This window comes from Heteronotia binoei, chromosome 6 (assembly GCF_032191835.1).
Source record: "Heteronotia binoei isolate CCM8104 ecotype False Entrance Well chromosome 6, APGP_CSIRO_Hbin_v1, whole genome shotgun sequence".
Lineage (NCBI taxonomy): Eukaryota > Metazoa > Chordata > Lepidosauria > Squamata > Gekkonidae > Heteronotia > Heteronotia binoei.
The window spans coordinates 68,047,887-68,068,266 of NC_083228.1; the positions used below are offsets into that span (position 1 = coordinate 68,047,887).

The 20,380-nt window shown below is 41.1% G+C and overlaps 1 protein-coding gene across 1 annotated transcript in view; it reads left to right on the top strand.

Annotated features, from left to right (window-relative positions):
* The first annotated feature begins 2,416 nt into the window (after nt 1-2,416).
* Nucleotides 2,417-20,380, top strand: part of XPNPEP1 (X-prolyl aminopeptidase 1) — a 62,106-nt gene continuing 44,142 nt past the window's right edge. Inside the window, exons 1-4 of the mRNA XM_060241699.1 lie at nt 2,417-2,530; nt 4,976-5,075; nt 12,224-12,344; nt 16,843-16,906. Of these exons, the coding sequence (XP_060097682.1) occupies nt 12,228-12,344; nt 16,843-16,906 (181 nt within the window). The 5' untranslated portion in view covers nt 2,417-2,530; nt 4,976-5,075; nt 12,224-12,227. The remainder of the gene's footprint in view (nt 2,531-4,975; nt 5,076-12,223; nt 12,345-16,842; nt 16,907-20,380) is intronic.

The following is a 20,380-nucleotide window of genomic DNA, read 5'->3' on the forward strand; positions in this document are numbered from 1 at the left end:
GTACACACACACACAACTCTACACCACAAATCCTCTTGCCTTCAATCCTTGTAGTATTCTGTAATTTTGTAGCACTTCTTTATGGCAAATGCTTCTTTTTCAAGGGGCTAAATAAAAAACCACATGTGAAAATTTGCTGAAGGTTAAACATACTGGCAATTTGCTACACTTGAGGAAGCAATCGGGCAAGATATCAGATTCTACAGTAATTATTCTTGTCATTTTTGAGGCTGCATGGATTTGTGTGCATGTGTGGGGAGGAATGAAATGGAAAAAGTTATTTTAAATGTTATTTTAAATTGTATTATATCTGCTGAGGAAAACAATTTGTTTTTTTTTGCATTTTTAAAAATGGAATGAACAAAGAGAGAGATTTGCCAGTATCTCAAAGAGAGGCACAGTTGGCTATAGTTTTCCCATGTGTATCCACTGAAAATTTGGAGTCATTTCTCTCATAGGGCTGCTGGCTTTCAGGTAGGGCCTAGAGATCTCCCGCTTTTACAACTGATCTCCAGCCGGCAGAGATCAGCTCCCCTGGAGAAAATGGCTGCTTTGAAAGGTGGACTCTATGGCATTGTACCATGTTGAGGCCCCTCCCCTACCCAAACCCTGCCCTCTCCCAGATCCATCCCCAAAGATTCCAGACATTTTTGAACACAGACCTGGCAGTCTTTAGGCTTAACCAGGATCAAAGAGCTGGTCTGAACACATTCTTGCTACAATATCTTCCACCCTATTTCCAGACCCAATTCAAAGTGCTGATTTTGGCCTCCTGAAAGCCTTGGAACTAGATATTTTCAAGACCACCTACATCCCCATATATACCTTCCTACATGCCAACTTTTGCAGCAGATAATGCTAGTAGGTGTGCAGAGAAGGCCTTTTCCATGGCTACCTGTGAGTTCTGGAACTTCCTCATTTCTAGAGACCAGAGGGCCTTTGTAAGGTTGCCAGCTCCAGGCTGGGAAATTCCTGGGGATTTTGGAGTGGAGCCAGCAGACAGTGGAGTTTGGGGAGGGACCTCTGTAAGATATGATGCCATAGAATCCACCTTTCAAAACAGCCATTTTGTAGGGGAAACTGTTGTCTGGGGCTCAGTTGGAATACTGTGATTTCCAGGCTTCACCTGGAATTTGGCAGCCTGACCTTTGAAGGAGGCTAAATAAACCATTTTCCCAAAGCCTTTTAGATAAGTGGTTTTTTAATTTTATCAGTGCTGTAGTTTTTAAAAATCATTTTTATTATGGCTGCTTGTAATAGTCCTAGGGGTTTTACGCCATATCTGGATGGGCATAGGAGGTATTTTAATAGCTGCTGTTTTATTTTTTGTTATTTCAAGAAAAGGTTATGTTATTCTTTTTTAAATAACTGATTGCCTTTTTTAAAAGTGGAAAAACAGGATAAAATCTGATAAACAAAATACTTACTTAAAAGTAAGGTTAAAAAAGGCTTTTAGTAAGTGTAGTTTTAATCTATTTCCAATCCAGTCAGATAAAAACTTTATTTCTACCCCATCCCAAGAGGCCACCATGGATGTCCACTTGTGAAAATCACTTTGTAAAGTGTTGCAGCTATAATGTTGTTTATACACTAACATGCTTAGCATTTGAGGGCATATGCAGCAATGAAGATAACTGCCTGATGTGTCGGATTGTTGCAAACCTAAATTGGTCTAAACCAGGGCTCGGATTCAGTGGGAGCTCACAGGAGCGCAGCTCCAGAACCTGAGAGTTCCACGTCCATTGAACAGTAGGTGCAGCTGCATAACAATCCCTGGATGAGCTCCACCACCTATTTTTCTACAAAACTTCCCCTGGTCTAAACCCACATGCCCTGAAGTTCTTTCAGCACAGATGACATAGAAATGTTTAACCTGAGATAATATTCACACTTACTTTTTTTCATTTGCAGTTAACAGCCGAAGAATCACCCATTTTCCTCCCCCCTATCCTTCTTGAGCAAATTATTACTTACATCACATTTAAAAATTGTTTCAGAAATTAGGGCTCCAACTTGTTAATCAGACAGGCAGGAATTCAACAGAGGCAGCATTTTACTGTATGATAATTAAATGCTGGCTAAAGCTCCACCAGTTGTCTCGTATTGTGCATGCTTGAGAAAGATACACATATTCTGCTAGGGAAAGGAGAATGTTAACTGGTAAATCATTTGGCATTGAAAAACGATCTGTATCTCCTATTTTCTTTTATTAACGACCGCTTGCTTAAACATAATCCAGTAAGAAGGAAAAAGTAGAGCCCCTTAAAGAACAGCCGCGGTTACAGACGTTCTGCACGGGTACCCAAGGAAGCTAAATGCATAAGCGACTCGCTGCCTGGTGCTTTGAAGAATATGAATGGGAACCGTCGTGACGTCTCTCGGTGGCCCTACGGAGAAGGCTTCGGTGAGCTCATCGCCTCTCTGAACTCCGCCTCTTCTTCCAGCCTCGGTGGCTCACGGGGGTTGAGACGTCAGTTTTACATGGCAGCCTCCAGGAAGCGCTGAAGTGAGAGGGGGGAGGAAGGATCAGGTGAGCAATGGAAAGGTCTCTTGTTTAGTGGCGGTTTTTGGTGTGAATCCGTTGGGAGGGGCATACTGAAGGCCTTGGCTTTCCTGGGAGAAGGAGGACACAGTAGTGGGTTGCTAACTAAACAATGGTAACCAGATGTGTTTCCTGTCAGATTTATAAATGAAGCCCATTCATGCTAACTGAGCCAAAAGATCCAGGTTTCCAATTTTTTTTTAAAAAGACTAAGCCTTATAATGGTTTCGCATGCCAGTCAGGGACAGTGTTTTAGCTTTCACTCTTAAGAAATAATGCTTAATGTCTGAGTAACTGGGTGTGTGTATATATATAAGAATCCTGAATCTTGTGCAACAGTCTGTTTCTGTTCATATTAATTCAGAAGTGCACTGACTGTTGGAAGTATGGAAGGGGAAGTTGTAAACAGCTGCTATTTTTTGTTGCTTCAATGAAGCAGCTTCATTTCTGACTTTTACAGAAATACTCAGCAGCATCTCTTAAAACTGATGGCAGATCCTTATTTAAGTCTTTAAAAGTGCTGTTACATCTTACCAATGAAAACAAAGTCACTTTTTAATTATTCCAAGCCTTGAACAAAAGAGAGACTCTTATTTTATCAGGCCAGCTAATAATTCATTATGGGATGTGAAACTCCTGGCCCTACATAACTCATTCAAGTTTAGATAATTTTTATAAACATTTTATGCCAATATAATGAAGTTAACTTTCTATGGCAAAGGAATGTGAAAACTGGAGCCAACCATTAACAGCTAGAGTCATAAAAACAGCACATAATTTGCCCCAATTTCACAGGGCCTGCAAAACAGCTTTTTTGACAGGCTTTCAGCTGAGGCAATGAATGTCACTTGTTACTGACCTCCCCCCTTCATTCCATCCCAGTGCTATAAGATCTGCTGAACATCTGCTAGGCCATGTCTGTGAGGCAGAACCTGCCGTTTTAGTTTTCATTGTCACTCTAGTTTTAGATTTTAAATATTTAAAATTGGTCTTTTATTGTCTTTATTGTTGATCTTTTTTTTGATGTAACCCACTCTGAGCCTGTCCTATGGGAAGGGCGGGCTAAAAATTGAATAAAATAAATAATAATTGCGCATCCTAGGAATATCCATGAAACAAACCTGAGACCAGAAGCAGACCACAAAATAGCTAAAAATAAAAAACCCTTAGGTAAATGCTTGGTTTGAAAGAAATGGTTTGACCTGGTGCCTGAGACACAGTATGGTAGGTGCCAGGTAGGGACAGGGCATTACAAAGTGAGGTGCTGACACGGAAAATGTGCTGTCTCTAGTTGCCACCAGTGGCAAAGCTTGTGAGGCAGATGGGTTAGACATCTGAGAGATGGTCCTTCAGATACCCCATTTCCAATTATTTGTTTTATTTTCTTCATTTTTGCCCACCTTTTTCCCCAGTGAAAACCAAACCAGTATTTTCCCCTTCTCCATTTTATCCTCTCAACAACACTGTTAGGTAGGTCAGGCTTAGAGCATGCAACTGGCCCAAGCTTCTATGGTAGAGTGGGGATTTGAAATTGGGTCTCCCAGATCCTAGTCTCAACAACTGCTGTACTGGTTCTCCAGCTTCTCCATTTCTGGAATTTTCTAAATCTTCACAAGCTGTTTGTTCATAGATTGTAATTTACCTTGCACCATTGGATGCAATAAGAATTTTGGCTACTGTAAGTTCCACACTGATTCAAAATGAGTTTTGTTCACAGAACTCTCAAGGTAGCTAAGAAGGGCAATTGTTAAATCATAAGGTAAAGAATATCTAACTGTTAGTCATACTATATTTCAGGGGTGGCCAACGGTAGCTCTCCAGATGTTTTTGTCTACAACTCCCATCAGCCCCAGCCATTGGCCATGCTGGCTGGGGCTGATGGGAGTTGTAGGCCAAAAACATCTGGAGAGCTACCGTTGGCCACGCCTGCTAAATTTCTTTCAGCTTCTTAATTTTATTGCAGTGCCACTGTGTGTATATATAATCAACTGCTGTCTCTAAACCTCTCAGAAAGTGTCATTTTGAGTATGATAAACAGAGTCAATACTTTTTCTAGACACCGGTCTAAGGTAAACAGTTATGATCCTTCTTGTTTTCTATTTATAATGTTACCTCCTTATTGGAAACTGAGGGCTGGTTATGAGATATTAACCTAACATTTAACTTCATAAGAACCCTTATGAAGCAGTAGGTGGGGGCTTATTAAGAGCAATGTGGCCTTGGGCTCTATGGCTTAATAGCAGTTTGAACACAGGTTTATCTGGTCCAAGTCCAGCCCTCAGTCCTTTATGTCATAATTCTTTCAGATCTGCTGTTGTAAACTGGAACAATCCTATCACACCAACGATCTTTATTTTGTGCTTTGTCATTATGGGAAGAGAGAGGTTATTGTGGCCAAAGTCTCTTTTGAAGTTTTACCCTTTGCTTTTTCAGGCACTGCTGAGTTAATCAAGAACGAGCACTGAGCTAGATGATATTTGTGCTAGCAAAGGCCAGAAAATCAAGGGTTTGAAGAGAAGATCACGGAGGTCAGGTATAGTTCATGGTTCTGGAGGCACAAACTGAATTCTGTCTTTTTATGCTGATGAGAAAATTAGTTTAATTTTGGTTTCAAATACCAAAGAGGCATATGAAAGCAGGAGAGTTATGAAATCTACTGCCTTGTTATAATTAGTGCTGGTAGAATGAAAAAGATAATCTCTACCCTTGGAGAGTACAGTGGAATTAACCTTAATGACCACCCAAGGAAAATGAAAGGGAGGGAAAGCATTGCCCTTTTTCAATATTGTGCTAAAAGCCAGAGATATAATTTGAAGTTCATGCTGGGCATCTCTAGCTAGTGGTAGGTGTGGGCATTGTATAGGCTTCTGAAGGAAGAGATGGCATAGAAAATTTGTTCATTTAAGAAAAAAAGTAATGGGAAATAATAATCAACAAGTGGGATTTTCATAAAGCCCCCATAGTATCTCCCCTTTTCCAGCTTCCTTTCTCATTCTAGGGTTGCCAACCTCTGGGTAGGGGCTGGAGATCTCCTGGAATCACAACCAACCTCCCAACTACAGAGATCAGTTCCCCTTAGGGTTGCCAGATAGAGGCTGGATCCCTGGATATTTGGGAGTGGAGTCTTGGGAAAGCAAAGTTTGGGGAGGGAAGCAACCTCAGTAGGGTATTATGCCATGAAGTCCATCTTCCAAAGCAGCCATTTTCTCCAGGAGAAATGATCTCTGTCATTTGTAATTCTGGCAGTTGTAATTCTGGGTAATCTCCAGCCCCAGCTGGAGGTTGGCAGCCCTAGTTTCCCTGGAGGAAATGGATACTTCGAAGGGTGGAGTCTATGGCATTATACTACTCTGAGGTCCCTCCCCTCCTTAAATTCCACCCTCCCCATTCTTCCCCCTAAATTTCTAGAAATTTCCTAACCTTTTCCCTTCATTTTGGCAATCCTCATAACTTCTCCCTGCCTCATTCTCTTTTCTTTTGTCTGCCTCCCCTCTTCAGCTATATATATTCTTTATTTACTTTTTAAACACCCCACCTTTCTCCACTGTAGGAACCAAAGCAGCTGTTCTCTTCTCCTTTTTATTCTCACAACAACCCTCTGAGGTAGATTAGGCTGAAAGTACATTATTGGTCCAGTGAACGATGGGAATCTGAACCTGGGTCTCACAGAATCTACTCTGAAGCTCTAACTGCTACACCACACTAACCTGCATAGGCTGACTGCTGTTGAACAGTAGCAAGCAGCCATGCCACCCCTGTAGCTACAGCAAGGCATTTGTTGGCAATCCATGGATAAGCCCTGTCGCAACCTGGGAGGATGCCAGACCCACCCACCCTGGTGACCACACTCTTTATCCCTGCCTTCCATGGCCTTACTGGCTTTTTCTGTGCCAGGCCAGGAAGGGTATTTTAAGAGACATATGTCTCTTTAAAAATGCCCTTCCTTTTATTCATTCGTGTGCGCTGACTCCATAGCTCAGTTCATGGAGGGAAGGGGAGATATTTAAACTTTAGCTATATATATTCTTTATTTACTTTAAATTTACTTTAAATTTAAACTTTAAATATCTCCCCTTTCCTCCCTGAGTCACACTGCAGTGGCAGCACACCCCAGTATTCAAAAAGACATGTGTCTCTTTAATATACCATCCTACTATTTGCTGATGAGTCTGCATCTGCAGTGTGATTTAGGGCAGGTCTTCAAACATAAACATAATCAAATCACTACTAATTACATTAGTGGCCAACTTGTGTCATTCAAGTCCGGTGGCACTAAGTCACTCAGATGTTGCTGCCATGACTAGGGTTGCCAGCATCCCCCAGAGTTACAACTGGACTCTGTGGCATTATACCATGCTGAGACCTCTTCCCTCCCCAAACCCTGCACTACTCAGACTTACTCACACAATCTCCAGGAATTTCACAACCCTAGCCAGGCCTGGTCCCAATGAATTCTCTCTCAAAGGCCAAAATAGGGCTGGATTGGGCCCTCCCCCTGACTTTTAATGACATAGCCAAGCTTGTAATGCTATGGTTGTCTAGAAACAGCCATTGAGGGAATCAGTTTAAGCTACAAGTGCTCCTCTTATCATTTTTGGATTTTTAAAGCTGCCCAGTTTTTTTTAATTTCACATTTTCCTGCAAACCTAGGGCTTTTCATCTTTGTAGAAAGATCTGTCTTGCCTCTTCAGAGCTCTAGTAACTGGATTTAAGTATCTGAAGATATTTTGACTTCATTATTAGAATATAAGGACAGCTGTGCATAGATGCATGTAACTTAGCCTTGACTTACTCTTTCTGGAATAAGTTTCTGAAAGTAAAAGTGGTTTTTAAAAAGAAACAGCAAAAATACAAGCCTTGAGGGGGAAAAATCAGTATGCAAGTAGTTACTAAAATACACCCATTATTTGTTCATTTATATATTTTGTTCAAATCTTCTCAGAGATTTCTGTCTCGGGTTGCAGGTTTGCAAATACAAGACTATTCATAGATCCTTAATTTTTCTCTCTAGCCAGCAGGAGTCAGATCTCTCAGTCCTGTTTTTGTACTACAAACATATTTATTGACTAAGCACTGTGATCTTAATATGATTTGGATAACATGTTGGGCATCCTATATTAAATATTGTGCTTTGGCTGCTGGAAGCACTTTCCACTTCATTAGCAAATCAATAACTGGGGAAGACACTAGACTAGAGTCTGGAAGTCAAGTCCATCAGCTCTTGAATGTCAAGCAGCAATTGCTTCCTCATAAAGCATAGTTGAACATTTTGAGTAAATAATGGATATATTTCAGTAAGGGCTACTGCAAGGCCAGAGAACACTGATAACTATACATGCTATGCATTTTATTATGCATAGCCAGTTTGGTGTAGTGGTTAAGTGCGTGGACTCTTATCTGGGAGAACTGGATTTGATTCCCCAGTCCTCCACTTGCACCTGCTGGAATGGCCTTGGGTTAACCATAGCTCTGGCAGAGGTTGTCCTTGAAAGGGCAGCTGCTATGAGAATCCTCTCAGCCCCACCCACCTCACAGGGTGTCAGTTGTGGGGGGAGAAGATATGGGAGATTGTAAGCCGCTCTGAGTCTCTGATTCAGAGAGAAGGGCAGGGTATAAATCTGCAATTCTTCTTTTTTCTTCTACTAAAAAGGCTTCACTTTCTTGAGACAGGTTTTCTGCACGCACAGTTTCTCCATCTCAGTGTTGCAGGGAAAAGCTGCACTAGCTCAGCTTCATACTTCAAGCCCTTTTTGGAATATAACATATGATATGTACCCAATTAGAAGAAGGATCTCCTGGTTCCTGAGCTTTAACAAGTGACCTGTTCAGTGCCAGTTTTATCAAAGTGAAGTCCACCATGAGGTTTATTGTACATACTAAGCTTTCCCCCCCATCCTTTCAAAAGGTTCATTGATATAGTTGATTGTACATCCACTACTCAATTCTAAATGTTAAATTAATTGTGCTGATGAGACTGTGGGTTGATCTGAGAGTATGTATGCACGGTTTTATACCTCTGTTATTCCATTCAGTCATTTCAGTACTGCAGTGGGCTAATATGACCACAGTCCTCCAAGGCAAAGGACTCTTTTTGGGATGCTCAGCTGGAATCAAAGCCTGTCAGTGTAATCCTGAATTAAAGTTATGGAAGTTTTTTTAAGAACACTGACCAAGTTGGTTGTAATATACCTCCTTATGAAAAGCAAAGATCATGTCACAGTTTCCCATGGGGTATGGCACCACAAAGGGTACTACAGAAGAAATTGACATTTTCAGGTGACTCAGGGTTGTTTTGTGTGTGTGTGTAAAAGAAATGACAAAACCTCATTGTACTAACCCTTTGTTTCTTTCTAAACTGGCTAAGGCTACAATTCCTAAATGGAGTGCAAAAAACACTTTTGGGAAACAATATAACAAAAAAAGACTAAGAAGGGTTACTGGATAGAACATTAAAGAGGACCTGTAGTTGTGTAATTATGCTGTGGGAAACAACATAGGGTGACTGGAAAGAAAGAGCTTGTGTCTTCCAGATAGGGGCCACCAGAGAGGCCCTGAGATAGATGTTCTGATGAAGAGCTCCATGAGAAAAATATATTGGTACTGCTGCTTAAGAGTACATCCTGAATGTGTATAGTGCTCAGTGCTGTTGGACTTTTTTGCTGACAGGTGAACTTGGAGACTGCTAATTTCTTTATCTGCTCTACCGGTTTAAAACAATGGCCCTACGATCACAGAGCTTTTAATTTGCAAAATACTTTGTTTATGTATTTAAAACATAATGGTATTTCAGGAATCATCTTTTGCTAACTGTTCCTAGCAAAGCATTGAATCAAGGAGAATGAATTGCTAGTTTCAGAAACTTATTTTCCATTCAACGGACATTTTTATTACAGATATAGAATTTTTGGAATTTTTGAAGCCATTGGGGGGGATTACATTATATGGGGAAAAATAAATTATATGCAATACTATCAAACCTAAACTTACTGATTAAACAACAAAACACACATTATTTATAACTAGATAGTGTATAAAATTATACTATTCGGCATATCTTTGGAATTTAAAAAAGTTTTCTTCATTTTATCTAAGAAAAATTGCATGTATACCCAGTACTTCAGACAGAGTTGGACTCTATACTACCATAGTATATACCGTATATCTTTAATTTTTCCTATCTGAGACATAGGGAGACATAAAAGCTGAATTAAGAATTCTGTAGTAAACAAAAGAGTATATTATTTAGGTAGAAAATGTCTACAGTATACATCAGAATTGTCATACTCTAACACTGTGTTACATAAAGATTTTCATAGTTGGGCAGAAAATATCTACAGTGCACATCAGAATTAACATCATCTAACACTGTAAGCATCAAATTCATTTGTTATAAGGGCCAGATCTGACATAAATGTCATTTTGTTGGGCTGGGCCATACATGCCAAAAACTGTAACACAAGGTACCAGAGATATAACTTTATAAAGGTGATTTCAGATGTTGAATAGCAATAGCAAGTGAATGACAATGGCAGGCTTGATTGGATTAGGTGTGATATGCAGAGGGGTAGTAGATGTGGAGATACCAGCATTGGTAATGAGACAGGAAACCTAGGTCTCAGTTCCATCTGGGAGGATGCAAGGAATAAATGGACATAAATCTGGAATTAGAATCTGTTGCTGACGTAAGTGTAGAAATGCTCTTACAAAGAAATTTCAAAGGGAGATTAGAAAGAGAGACTGCTGAATTGCAATTGATATTGAAGCTCCTGGACTGAATTGAGAGCCACTTTTCCTGTCTCATTACCGGTGTATGCTATTATCATTTGTCATCTGAAATCACTCTACTCTCCAAGATATAAGGAGCAATCCAGGTGTTCTAATTCCTAATCAGAATATTTTTGAAAGAAAATAAATTCAGATAGGAACAGAAAATCCATCTTTTTCTTTAAAAAAACTTTTCAGAATAAGTCAAAATAATATTCTCAATGTACATTGTGCTTGTCAGAAGAATTCAGCCATCCTCCCTCCCTCTGAAGAAGAAGTATGCTTGCACACAAAAGCTTATACCTGGAATAAAACATTGTTGGTTTTGATGTTGCCATCATGGGCCTTCAACTTTGTGTTCTGTCTCTTTCCTTCCCCTCCCTTCCTCCCCAAAAGAGGAGGAGCAGCCACAGAGAAGGAAGCAGAAGGTGTGTGTGTGAGAGAGAGGGGCGGCGGCTAGTATTTGTATCTACTGCAGGAAGCAGCCATGGAGCTGTGTTCCTGTGTGTATGTGTGTGTGAGAGAGGGAGGGGGGCAAGAGGCAGGAAATGGGAAGCAAGGAGCCACTGAAGGAGCTGGGAACGAAGCAAGCTACCATGCAGCTGTAGCAGCAGCCCTGGAGGAAGAAGCAGGATAAGGAAGTTGCCCGGGGGATGGATTTGAGCCTTGTGTGGGCTGAATCCATCCCACAGGCCGCATATTTGACACCTGTGTGTAGATTGTCTTACGTAAGATTTTTATACTGTTCATTTTAAATAAAACCTTATATTTCGTTTAGCTTATTACAAAAGGAAAATAATTTCCTGCCATATTCCAAAAACCCTGGCTCTTTTGCTCAGTGATAAGGATCTAAGAACACTCTAGCAATTGAATTGTCTCAGTCCTTTTAGCCCTTGCATATATATATATATATATATATATATATATATATATATAAATATAAATATATATTATATATATAAATAAATGTCTTGTACTGCTCAAGATTCATAAATCAATGAGTTTCTAGGGGTACAAAAAGAAAAGAAAAATAATGGGATTATTTTCAATGTTCCACCAATTTCCTAGTTTTCTCACTGGAAAAATTGAAAAATTCACAGACCTTTTCAGATTTTGCATTCTGAGCGTGCAAAACCTTGACAGGACTTGACACATTCCAGATGACCATACTTCCTAGAAATTTCATTGTGGTAGTTAGAATTTCCAGAAGTTCTTATTGGATGAATTCATTTAATGACTATTTGCTTTCTGTACTAACTCCAGTACCAAGCAAATGGAGATTTTAAAAGCAAAAATGTAATTATGAAAAATGGGGTTATTAGAGTTTTAGGTTAGTTTTTGGGATATTGAATGCTGAAAAACATCTGGCTCCTAAATTTTTGGGCTGACTCCTACAGCCAAAGAAAATTTGTCGAGGCCTACCTTTAGGTTCCTTGCCTTGTTTTCAGTATGAGACTGTGCTTCTGTACTAGTCATTTGCTCTAAAAGTGACTGTCCTGTTGAATTTCTGGAAAACAGAAGGTAATGACTCAGTCTAGGGTCCTGCTCCATGATTAAAAGCAGCAGCTTGTGTGTTCTTTCCTTTTCTTCAGTGTCCTTGTCCTTTCTAATGGTTGGAAGCATTTTTTTAAAAAATCTCCCAATGCTTCTTTTATATAGTATTTCTTCCAGTCTGTCATCCATCATCCATCCCCTGCCAAACAATTCAAAATTTTGAATGCAAGGTCTGTAAGTGTTTATATTGGAAGCATAGTATGTGCCTAGCATAGACCAATCAAAACTGAAGCACACTAGGATATGGAGAAACAGATGTTTCAAGCAATTTCATTTGCAAAGAACTTTAGGTTTCCTGTTGGCATTTGAAATAATTTGGGTGCAAAATTCACAGGACTGTAGCTAAGATTTTCTTTTCTGTAGGAACATGGCTCCGAAGATTACTACAGAATTGCTTAAACAGCTGCGGCAGGCAATGAAAAACTCCAAATATGTGCCAGAGCCAATCCAAGCCTACATTGTGCCTTCAGGAGATGCACATCAGGTATGGGATTTGGTTAGAATTGTCTTTTGTGAATGGGAATGTCTTAGAAAAAGATTCAGGTGTTAAGGTTCTCTAACTAATGGTGTTTCATTTGTAGAAATAGCTGTCACATTTTGAGCATTATATTATTCTCAAGTTATTCTGCTTACAACCTAAGAATGTCATCCTGAGGAGACATGATCAGATGGTAACTTCCGGAGTTTTGATCTTGAATGAGAAGAATCTTAAAATTTCAGGGGGCTTTATTGCTGTGCTAACCATAGTACTCTTACCATGACGATGGCATACTTCGTACAGGTTCTAAGTAGGGCATAATTACAAGGTTTTTTTCCACCTGCTTGTTCCTAAGGAATTTCAGTCAGGGGTCAATTACAATATCTTTTCTGGGAACCCAATACTGGGCCTGATTTGGATCAGGACTGTAGTGTGTGGGGAGAAGGGGCTGTAGCCTTTACCCCTTTGCCATTTTCCTGGTCTGTAACAGCCTAGAAGGGGTGCTGTTTGTCTGCTGGGGAAACCTATCTGTACCCCATCAGAACATGTGCAGCCTGCAACTGGGCTGTATTAGATTAGGCCAGAAAAGTGGTACGGTGTGGAAGGCTTAAGTCACTTCTCCCTGTTCACTATGCTTCTAATCAGATTAGGGCCCTTGCCTGCTTGAAAAATGAGTTCCCAATAGGGAACTTGCAGCTGATAAGAATAATGCAAGTCGCTTTGAGTTCCCATTGTGGAAAAAGGGTATAAATAAGTTATAAATATAAACAGTTGACTCTGGGCAATAAAAGAAAGGTAGATTGGTGGGAAGGAAAAAAGGAAACAGGGGAGGTTACTGGTTGTTGTAGATTTTCCGGACTGTGTGGCCATGGTCTTGGCATTGTGAGACCTGATGTTTCACTAGAAGACTGTGACTGGTATCCTCAGAGATGTAACCCAGAAAACGAGTTCTCTCTGGGTCAAATTGAGAAGTTGGTAGGCAGGTAATTTATATCTACTCAGGCAGATGGGGTAGGGCTGAGTCATTATCTTGTGGGAACTTCCTGAGCTGTGACATGCGAGGATGGATTTATTTATTTATTTCGGTTTATATCCACCCTCCCCAAATGGGCTCAGGACAGATTACAATAAGGTTTAAAATATCAAATAAATACAGTTCATTAAAAGTCAATTAAAATAGCATAATTTAAATATATAATTGCATGGTTCCACTTGTCATTGTTGGAGCCAGGAGACATAGGCAACTAGGAGGAGAACAATAGGAAATAATGTGAGGAGGATCCAGAGGAAAATGAGGTGTCCCTGACTCATTTTTCAGCCTTCAATATCTCAAAAGCTAACCTATAACACTAATAACCCAAGTTTTCATAATTACATGGTAGCCAGCACCATGAAATTGGGCCCAGCGCACCACATAGAGTTTTTTCCAGGGAGAGGCTATGAGGAAGAGGAAGGAAGGGAGGCTAAAGAAATGGTTGAGTGGGGGTTGGGAAGGAGGTAAAGAACCTGAAAAAAGTGGGGGGGAGCTATAGGTTCTTTCAGAGGAGGGAAAGAGAAAATAGTTTGGCTGGAGAATATGAGATTCAACACACACACACACCCCCCCCGCCGACAATGCTTTGTGGGTCTCCCACTGGTAAGACTATAATGTAAATAAGGGGTAATATTAAGTTTGCCATGTTAATTTGGGAACTGGACTAATAATGGAATGTACAAGTGACCATTTTGCCTCCCCCCAAAAAAAATTTCCTGTGATCATTGTGAAAGATATCACATACGGCAAATGAAGCTCTCCAACGCCTGTGAAACAGCCACAGTGGTGCAGTGAATAATGAACTACCAGCAGAAGCAACTAAAGGGAATGCAGTCTTGCTGTTCTGATGGTATTAACTAGTTGATATTCTTGGCATTGTCACCTCTACAATGTAGTATGCAGAGTACAACATTGTGTTAAAGTCATGAGTCCTTTGTCTTGTACCCTGCAGATTTATTCTGCTCTTAGTTGCTGTAGGTGAGAGGTTCTTTTGCAGCAGGTACATGTTCTTCTCTTCCTGCCTGGGGTTGCTTCTCTGTTGCTCTGGTTACACCTGATAGACTTCTAACATGCTGCTGTTGAATTTAGAAATACAACCTGAAGGATTATTTGTGTCTGGTTGGGAATGCAGATATGCTTGTGTTGTGCTTTCTTGTTGGGCGGGTTTATCAGGTTTATTCTGGGCAGAGAGCTGAATGGATGTAAACAATGAAATCGGCTCACTAGATTTGTTACCTACTGTGACTTCTTTAAAACTATGTCCTTTATTTATGTGTTTCAGCCACTGCTGTTTAAGTAGATTACAAACTTTTGCTAGCAAGGAGTCATTTAGCAATGTTGCTCGATTACAGTAGCTTCAGGCAGGGGTTTGCTGGAACTAGCATTTTATGCATGTCTGGTTTTTATTTTTTTAAAGATGCTCCAGATTAGGCTATCAGAACATCTGATGTAAAGTAGGTAAATTTGCTTATGGTTGAATAATTTAAAGGAGGAGGGGAGGGATATGATAATAATTTTCTTCCCCAGAGTTGTACTTTCTGCATTGAAAGTTAAATTGATGCCAGTGCTAATCTGGGCTAATGCTAAATAGGAGACCCATCTTAAAGTTTAAAATCAGGCTTTGAAGGAGCTTTGCAATCATTGGTTAAGAGGGAACCTAGTTAGCTTTGGAAGTAGTTGGTATTGGTGCAGAAGTAATGATTAACCATGAATAAAGGCCAACAAGGGAAGGAAATGAGGAATTTGTGTTAGAGAGCATAGTAAGAAAAGAGAAGGATGCTACGGCCAGAGGCCAGCATACCTTCGGGACTGCCTCTCCCTGTATGAGCCCTGTAGATCCTTACGATCAGCAAACCAACAACTTTTGGTAATACCCAGCCCCAGAGATGTCCCCCTGGCCTTGATGAGGGCCAGGGCCTTTTCAGCCCTGCCCCTGCCTGGTGGAATGAGCTCCCCCTGGAGATCCAGGCCCTGTGGGATCTGCTTCAATTCCTCAGGGCCTGTAAAACAGAGCTCTTTTGCCAGGCTTTCAGCTGCGGCAGTGGATGTCACTTGTTATCGGCCTCCCCCCCTCCTCATTCCATCCCAGCGCTAAGATCTGCTGGACCTAGACAATAGGTCACATCTGTGAGGCAGAATCTGCCATACTAGTCTGTCTAATTTTAGATTTTATATATTTTAAATGGGTCTTTTACTTTTTTTACTGTTGACTGTTTTTATGATGTAACCTGCCCTGAGCCTGTTCTACGGGAAGGGTGGGCTAAAAAAAAATAATCAAATAAATACTTGAGTTTTTTAGATAGTGTAAAGTGGCAGTTTAATGGGTGCCACTTGAGGCCACTCTTTTGGTTGCTACCTGTCTCTCCTTTCCCTGTCCCCATACAGGATCTGGAACAGCTATTACTCCTTCTATCATCTTTCCTTAGAAAAGCTGGCCTCAAGGTAGAACCTGAAGTTTCCCCAGAATTACCATTGATTTTCAGAATACAGAGATCAGTTCCCCTGGATGAAACAGGAGTTTTAAAAGATGGACTCTATGACATCACATCCTTGTTGAGCTCTGTCCTCAGACTCTTCCCTCCACAGGCACTGCCCTCAAATCTCCAGGAATTTACCAACCCAGGGTTGGCAAGTTTAATCCTTAGGCATTTTGAAACACTGTGCATGCCCAACAGGACTTCCCAGACTCTCATGTCTTCTTTGGGCACTGAACACAACAGTGATGAGATAGTGATGGGGCATGATATGAGAAGCATGGAAGTGACATGGTGGTGAAGGCTACTGCACCCCCAAATCTGCTTTCTGGGATCATTGCCTTAGTACAGAGCCAGCTTTGGATTTCTGCCAGCTTGCAGACTCTGTGAACACAAGGTCCACAAATATACTTAATATTTTTCAAGACAAGATTTCTATACCTCCTTGTCTTGCTTTATGTTCAGTACCTTTTAACAATGGTTGAAATTCTGAATGGGAAGCCTTTGGGGGGAGGGGAGGTAAGTTTTCAAGCATTTCTCATAAAATCTAGTTTTCGCTATCCCAGGTCTTTGCACATTTAAAGCACCCCAGATTTCTGTTTCTGAGATTATAAGATAACTGGGGAGTTCTGTCTGCTCAGGCTGCCACATCAAAGGGCAGTTTCGTTTTGTTGGTCAGTTTTGCAGCTAAAAGTGAAATAAACATGAGCAGTCACAAAGACATTTTTGAGGAAAAGAACTGTCAGTTTATAATAAGCAACCATTAAAACTAAGTTAGCCACAGGAGTTTAAAGGTCTCAGTGGAAAAACTATTTTCTTAAAGATTCTACAGACTTGTAATATTCAAGGTTTTCTAAATGTGTCTTCTGTTTGTTTGAAAGAATTTGCAATGGGGCAGCAAAATTAAGCTGTGTATTTATTCCAGCTGCCTCTGGTGCCACTTTGCAGTAAATAATCAGGTTCCCTTAACCTCCACCCCTTGTTTTATGTTTTCCAGAGTGAGTACATTGCGCCTTGTGACTGCAGAAGAGAGTTCATCTGTGGGTTTGATGGCTCAGCAGGTACATTCTCAGAACTGTATTTGACACATCTAATTTGGCAGTTCCTAAGCTCTGAGTGCCAAGCTCCTCCTCAGATGATCAGAGCCCTCCATGTGAACTTTTGAGATTCCCACACCATCTATGGAGATGTGTTAAATGGCTGTACACCCCCTCCCCTTTCACATCCTGTCTGTATATGGTTGCTTAACACATTTGTTTTACTACATGGAGATTATCGGAGGAAGAAAATTGTGCAGTGCTGTTCACGAAGTGCAGTTTAGAGTTAAAACAGATGAGAACAAACCCAGTGGGATTTCTGTGCTGCTGAGCTATAACATTTCAAAATGCAGATAGGGATAGAATGTTGGCATGCCCCCAACATAAGTGGTCCCTGCACATGAAAATAACTGATGGAGAGGGAGGCATTCAAAATTTTGATTCCCTGTCTCCTGTCTGAAATGATGTAGCCCAGCCATAGATACAGAACAGGAAGCATCTGCGTGCCTTTTAAAACTTAGTAATTTCATGTATTCATAGGAAAAGAAACTCACGTGATGCATGTCACAACTATATAAACTCATATTTTCTCTCTTTTGATACATGAAGGTAAAATTTGTATATGTGACACAGCCTTGAAAATGAATTTCCACTTTCATTCTGCATTTTCCACAAATCTCTTGTAAATATGTACATTCAAACTCTACATAAACCTAGTCAAACAAATATTTTGCTTTGTGTCAGTACCATATCAGCAAGTATCTTGAAAGAAGTGAGCATATCTGTACAGTTAGGCTCAAAACCAAATTTGTGTGCATGCAAAACCCTACCCAATTTAGTCTAGTTCTAAATTGGCTGGGCTCTCTCCCCCACCCCCTTTCACTAATAAGGCACAGTTTCAGCTTGGAGTCTACAGTTCTTACAGTTTTGAATGAAACAACATAGAACTTTTTTAGAATAATCTTCTGGAGCATATGCCCATCCGTCGTCTTGTGGTTTTATATACTAGCTGAAGCTGAATGTAACTTTTAAAGGGGAGAAAGCAGTTAAGGTCCACTCCAGGCAGAACAGACAACTGGCTGAGTCATAGACTTGATGCACTCTATGTGTTCTTCATTTGTATGAATACTGACATTGCTAATGCATTTTGTTGGGTGGCTTGCGTGTTGTTGTCTCAATTTTCTTTTGGAACGCTGTTCAGCTTTGCAGTTTGCGTGCTGGGAAGAAGGGGAAACAGGAGGGAAGGTTCCAGCTGGAATGATGAGGCAAGACCAGTGCAGTAATAAGTGTTCCCTGAAGGCCGACCCCCAGATGACCCTTCAATGAAGTAAAAATCCTGTTAACCATTTTCTTACCATAGTTGCAGTTTGCTGTTCTGGGGCCAGTGGAAGCAGATCATCATCCTGCAGATCGGGGATTAGTGATTAAATAATGTTGGTTAGCCACATTCAGTCTTCTTAAAAAGGTTTTTTGCGTCTCGGATCGCTGGGTGTTGAAATGGAGATAGTGGGGAAATCCCTTATTTCATCTTGCCTAGGGACAGAATATCATGGTGCTAAATGCATTAAACTTCAGCCAAGAGATTGGGATTTCAAACTGTGCTATTGATTTACATTCAGAGCCTGTCACTTTATCTGCTTTGTAGAGCTTTTTCTTTTTTTTTCTCTCTGTCTCTTACGACAAAATCAGAATAAGCAAGTTACTAAATAATTGTGTAAGCACTCAGATTGTTCATGTAATGCTGTAATTAAGAATGCCCCTGTTAGTCCCAGTATTTTAGATTTTTCTAGATGGCATTTGCCATTCTTTTGCAGAGGCATCATGCCACTATTTGATTTTGGTTCCATAACCATCTGAGCTTCTTGAGCAGATCTTCTGCTTTGTTAAGGATGGGCATGAGCCTGGTGATGACCTTTGCCCAGTTCGTGGCTTGTGAGCTGAGGTTTTCCACAAATCTCCGGGCTTTTGGACATGGTTTGGAGCAGCTTGGAAAGTGAAACCCACCCACAAAGTCTGGTTCAAAAATGCTAGGTAATGGCGGGGGTGGTGATGTTTTCCAGCGTTGGAAACATGAATAGGGACCCTCAAAGCCTGATGGGCAAGTGCTGCCCGCCAATAATAGAGTTCCTTCCCATTGCTCACAATGGTGGTGGGGGGGTGATGTCTATAAGCATCTGACAAGTGCACATTCCCGAGGCACAGTGGTTTGGGATGAGTAAGTGTACTAGTGCACGGCAGAGATTTGCTGTTGAGCATGATGGTGGGAAGGTTGCACAGCCAGCCTACTCAGTCAGGGGTGGGGCTTAGCTTTGCCCTGGGTTCCTCTGAGTCACCATTCAAATTTTGGTTTGCTTGTTTTCTTGGTGCAAAGGGTGGGGAAATCAGGATAGCTAGCATTAAGTAGGAGTTTGCTGCTCTCATTCTTCCCTTCCCTTCCCTTCCCTTTTCTTTTCATTTTATCCCCTCCCCCTCCTTTGGGTTGCAGTGGAGGGATTTCACTTTGGGTGTTTTTGTTTTCAGGCTGCTGTGAGGGGGGGGAGGCTTCAACATAGGGGATGTACTAAAAGGAATGACAGAATTACCCACTGGAAACAATGGGAGAGGCTTGAAAGGCCCATTGGAGGGAATGGCAGCCAGGAATGCCAATTGGCTTGTATGGGCTCCATTGAAATACATTGCAGCTTGAAAAAAATTGCAAAGAAAATGTGGATGGATTTTCCATTAAGGTCTCTGGGCCCAGATTACTCTGGGATTGGAATGGCAGATCCCAGAATGGAATGAGGATCCTTTGGAGTAGCAGAAGTGTTCTGGGACTGGAATAACAGCCCCTGGGAGTAGCAGAAGAATTCTGGGACTGGAATGACTGGTTGCAGTTTGTAATGACAACCCTGGGAGTAGCAGAAGTGTTCTGGGAATGGAATGACAGCCCCTGGGAGTAGCAGAAGAATTCTGGGACTGGAATAACAGGTTACAGTTTGTAATGACAACCCTGAAAGTAGCAGAAGTGTTCTGGGACTGAAATGACAGCCTCCAGAGTGGAATGAGGGTCCCTAGCATAGAATTCATGCTCTGGGACTGGAATCACAGGTCACAGAGTGGAATGACAGTCCCTGGGAGTGCAGAAGCATTCTGGGACTGGAATGACAGCCCCCAAAGTGAAATGACAGCCCCTAGCAATAGAATCTCTGCTCTGGGACTGGAATGGCAAGTCACAGAGTAGAATAATAGCTCCTGGGAACAGAATTTGTGTTCTGGACTTGGAATGATAAGTTGCAATGTGAAATGACAGCCCTTGGAAGTAGCAGAAGCATTCTGGGTTGGAATGGCAGCCCCCAGAGTGGAATGATGGTCCCTAGGAATAGAATCTGTGCTCTAGGACTAGAATGACAGCTCCCAGAGTGGAATGACAGTCCCTTGCAATAGCAATAGAATCTGTGCCTAAAGCTGTTTTTTTTTTTTTTTTGGGTGTAGTGGTTAAGTGTGTGGATTCTGTGTTTT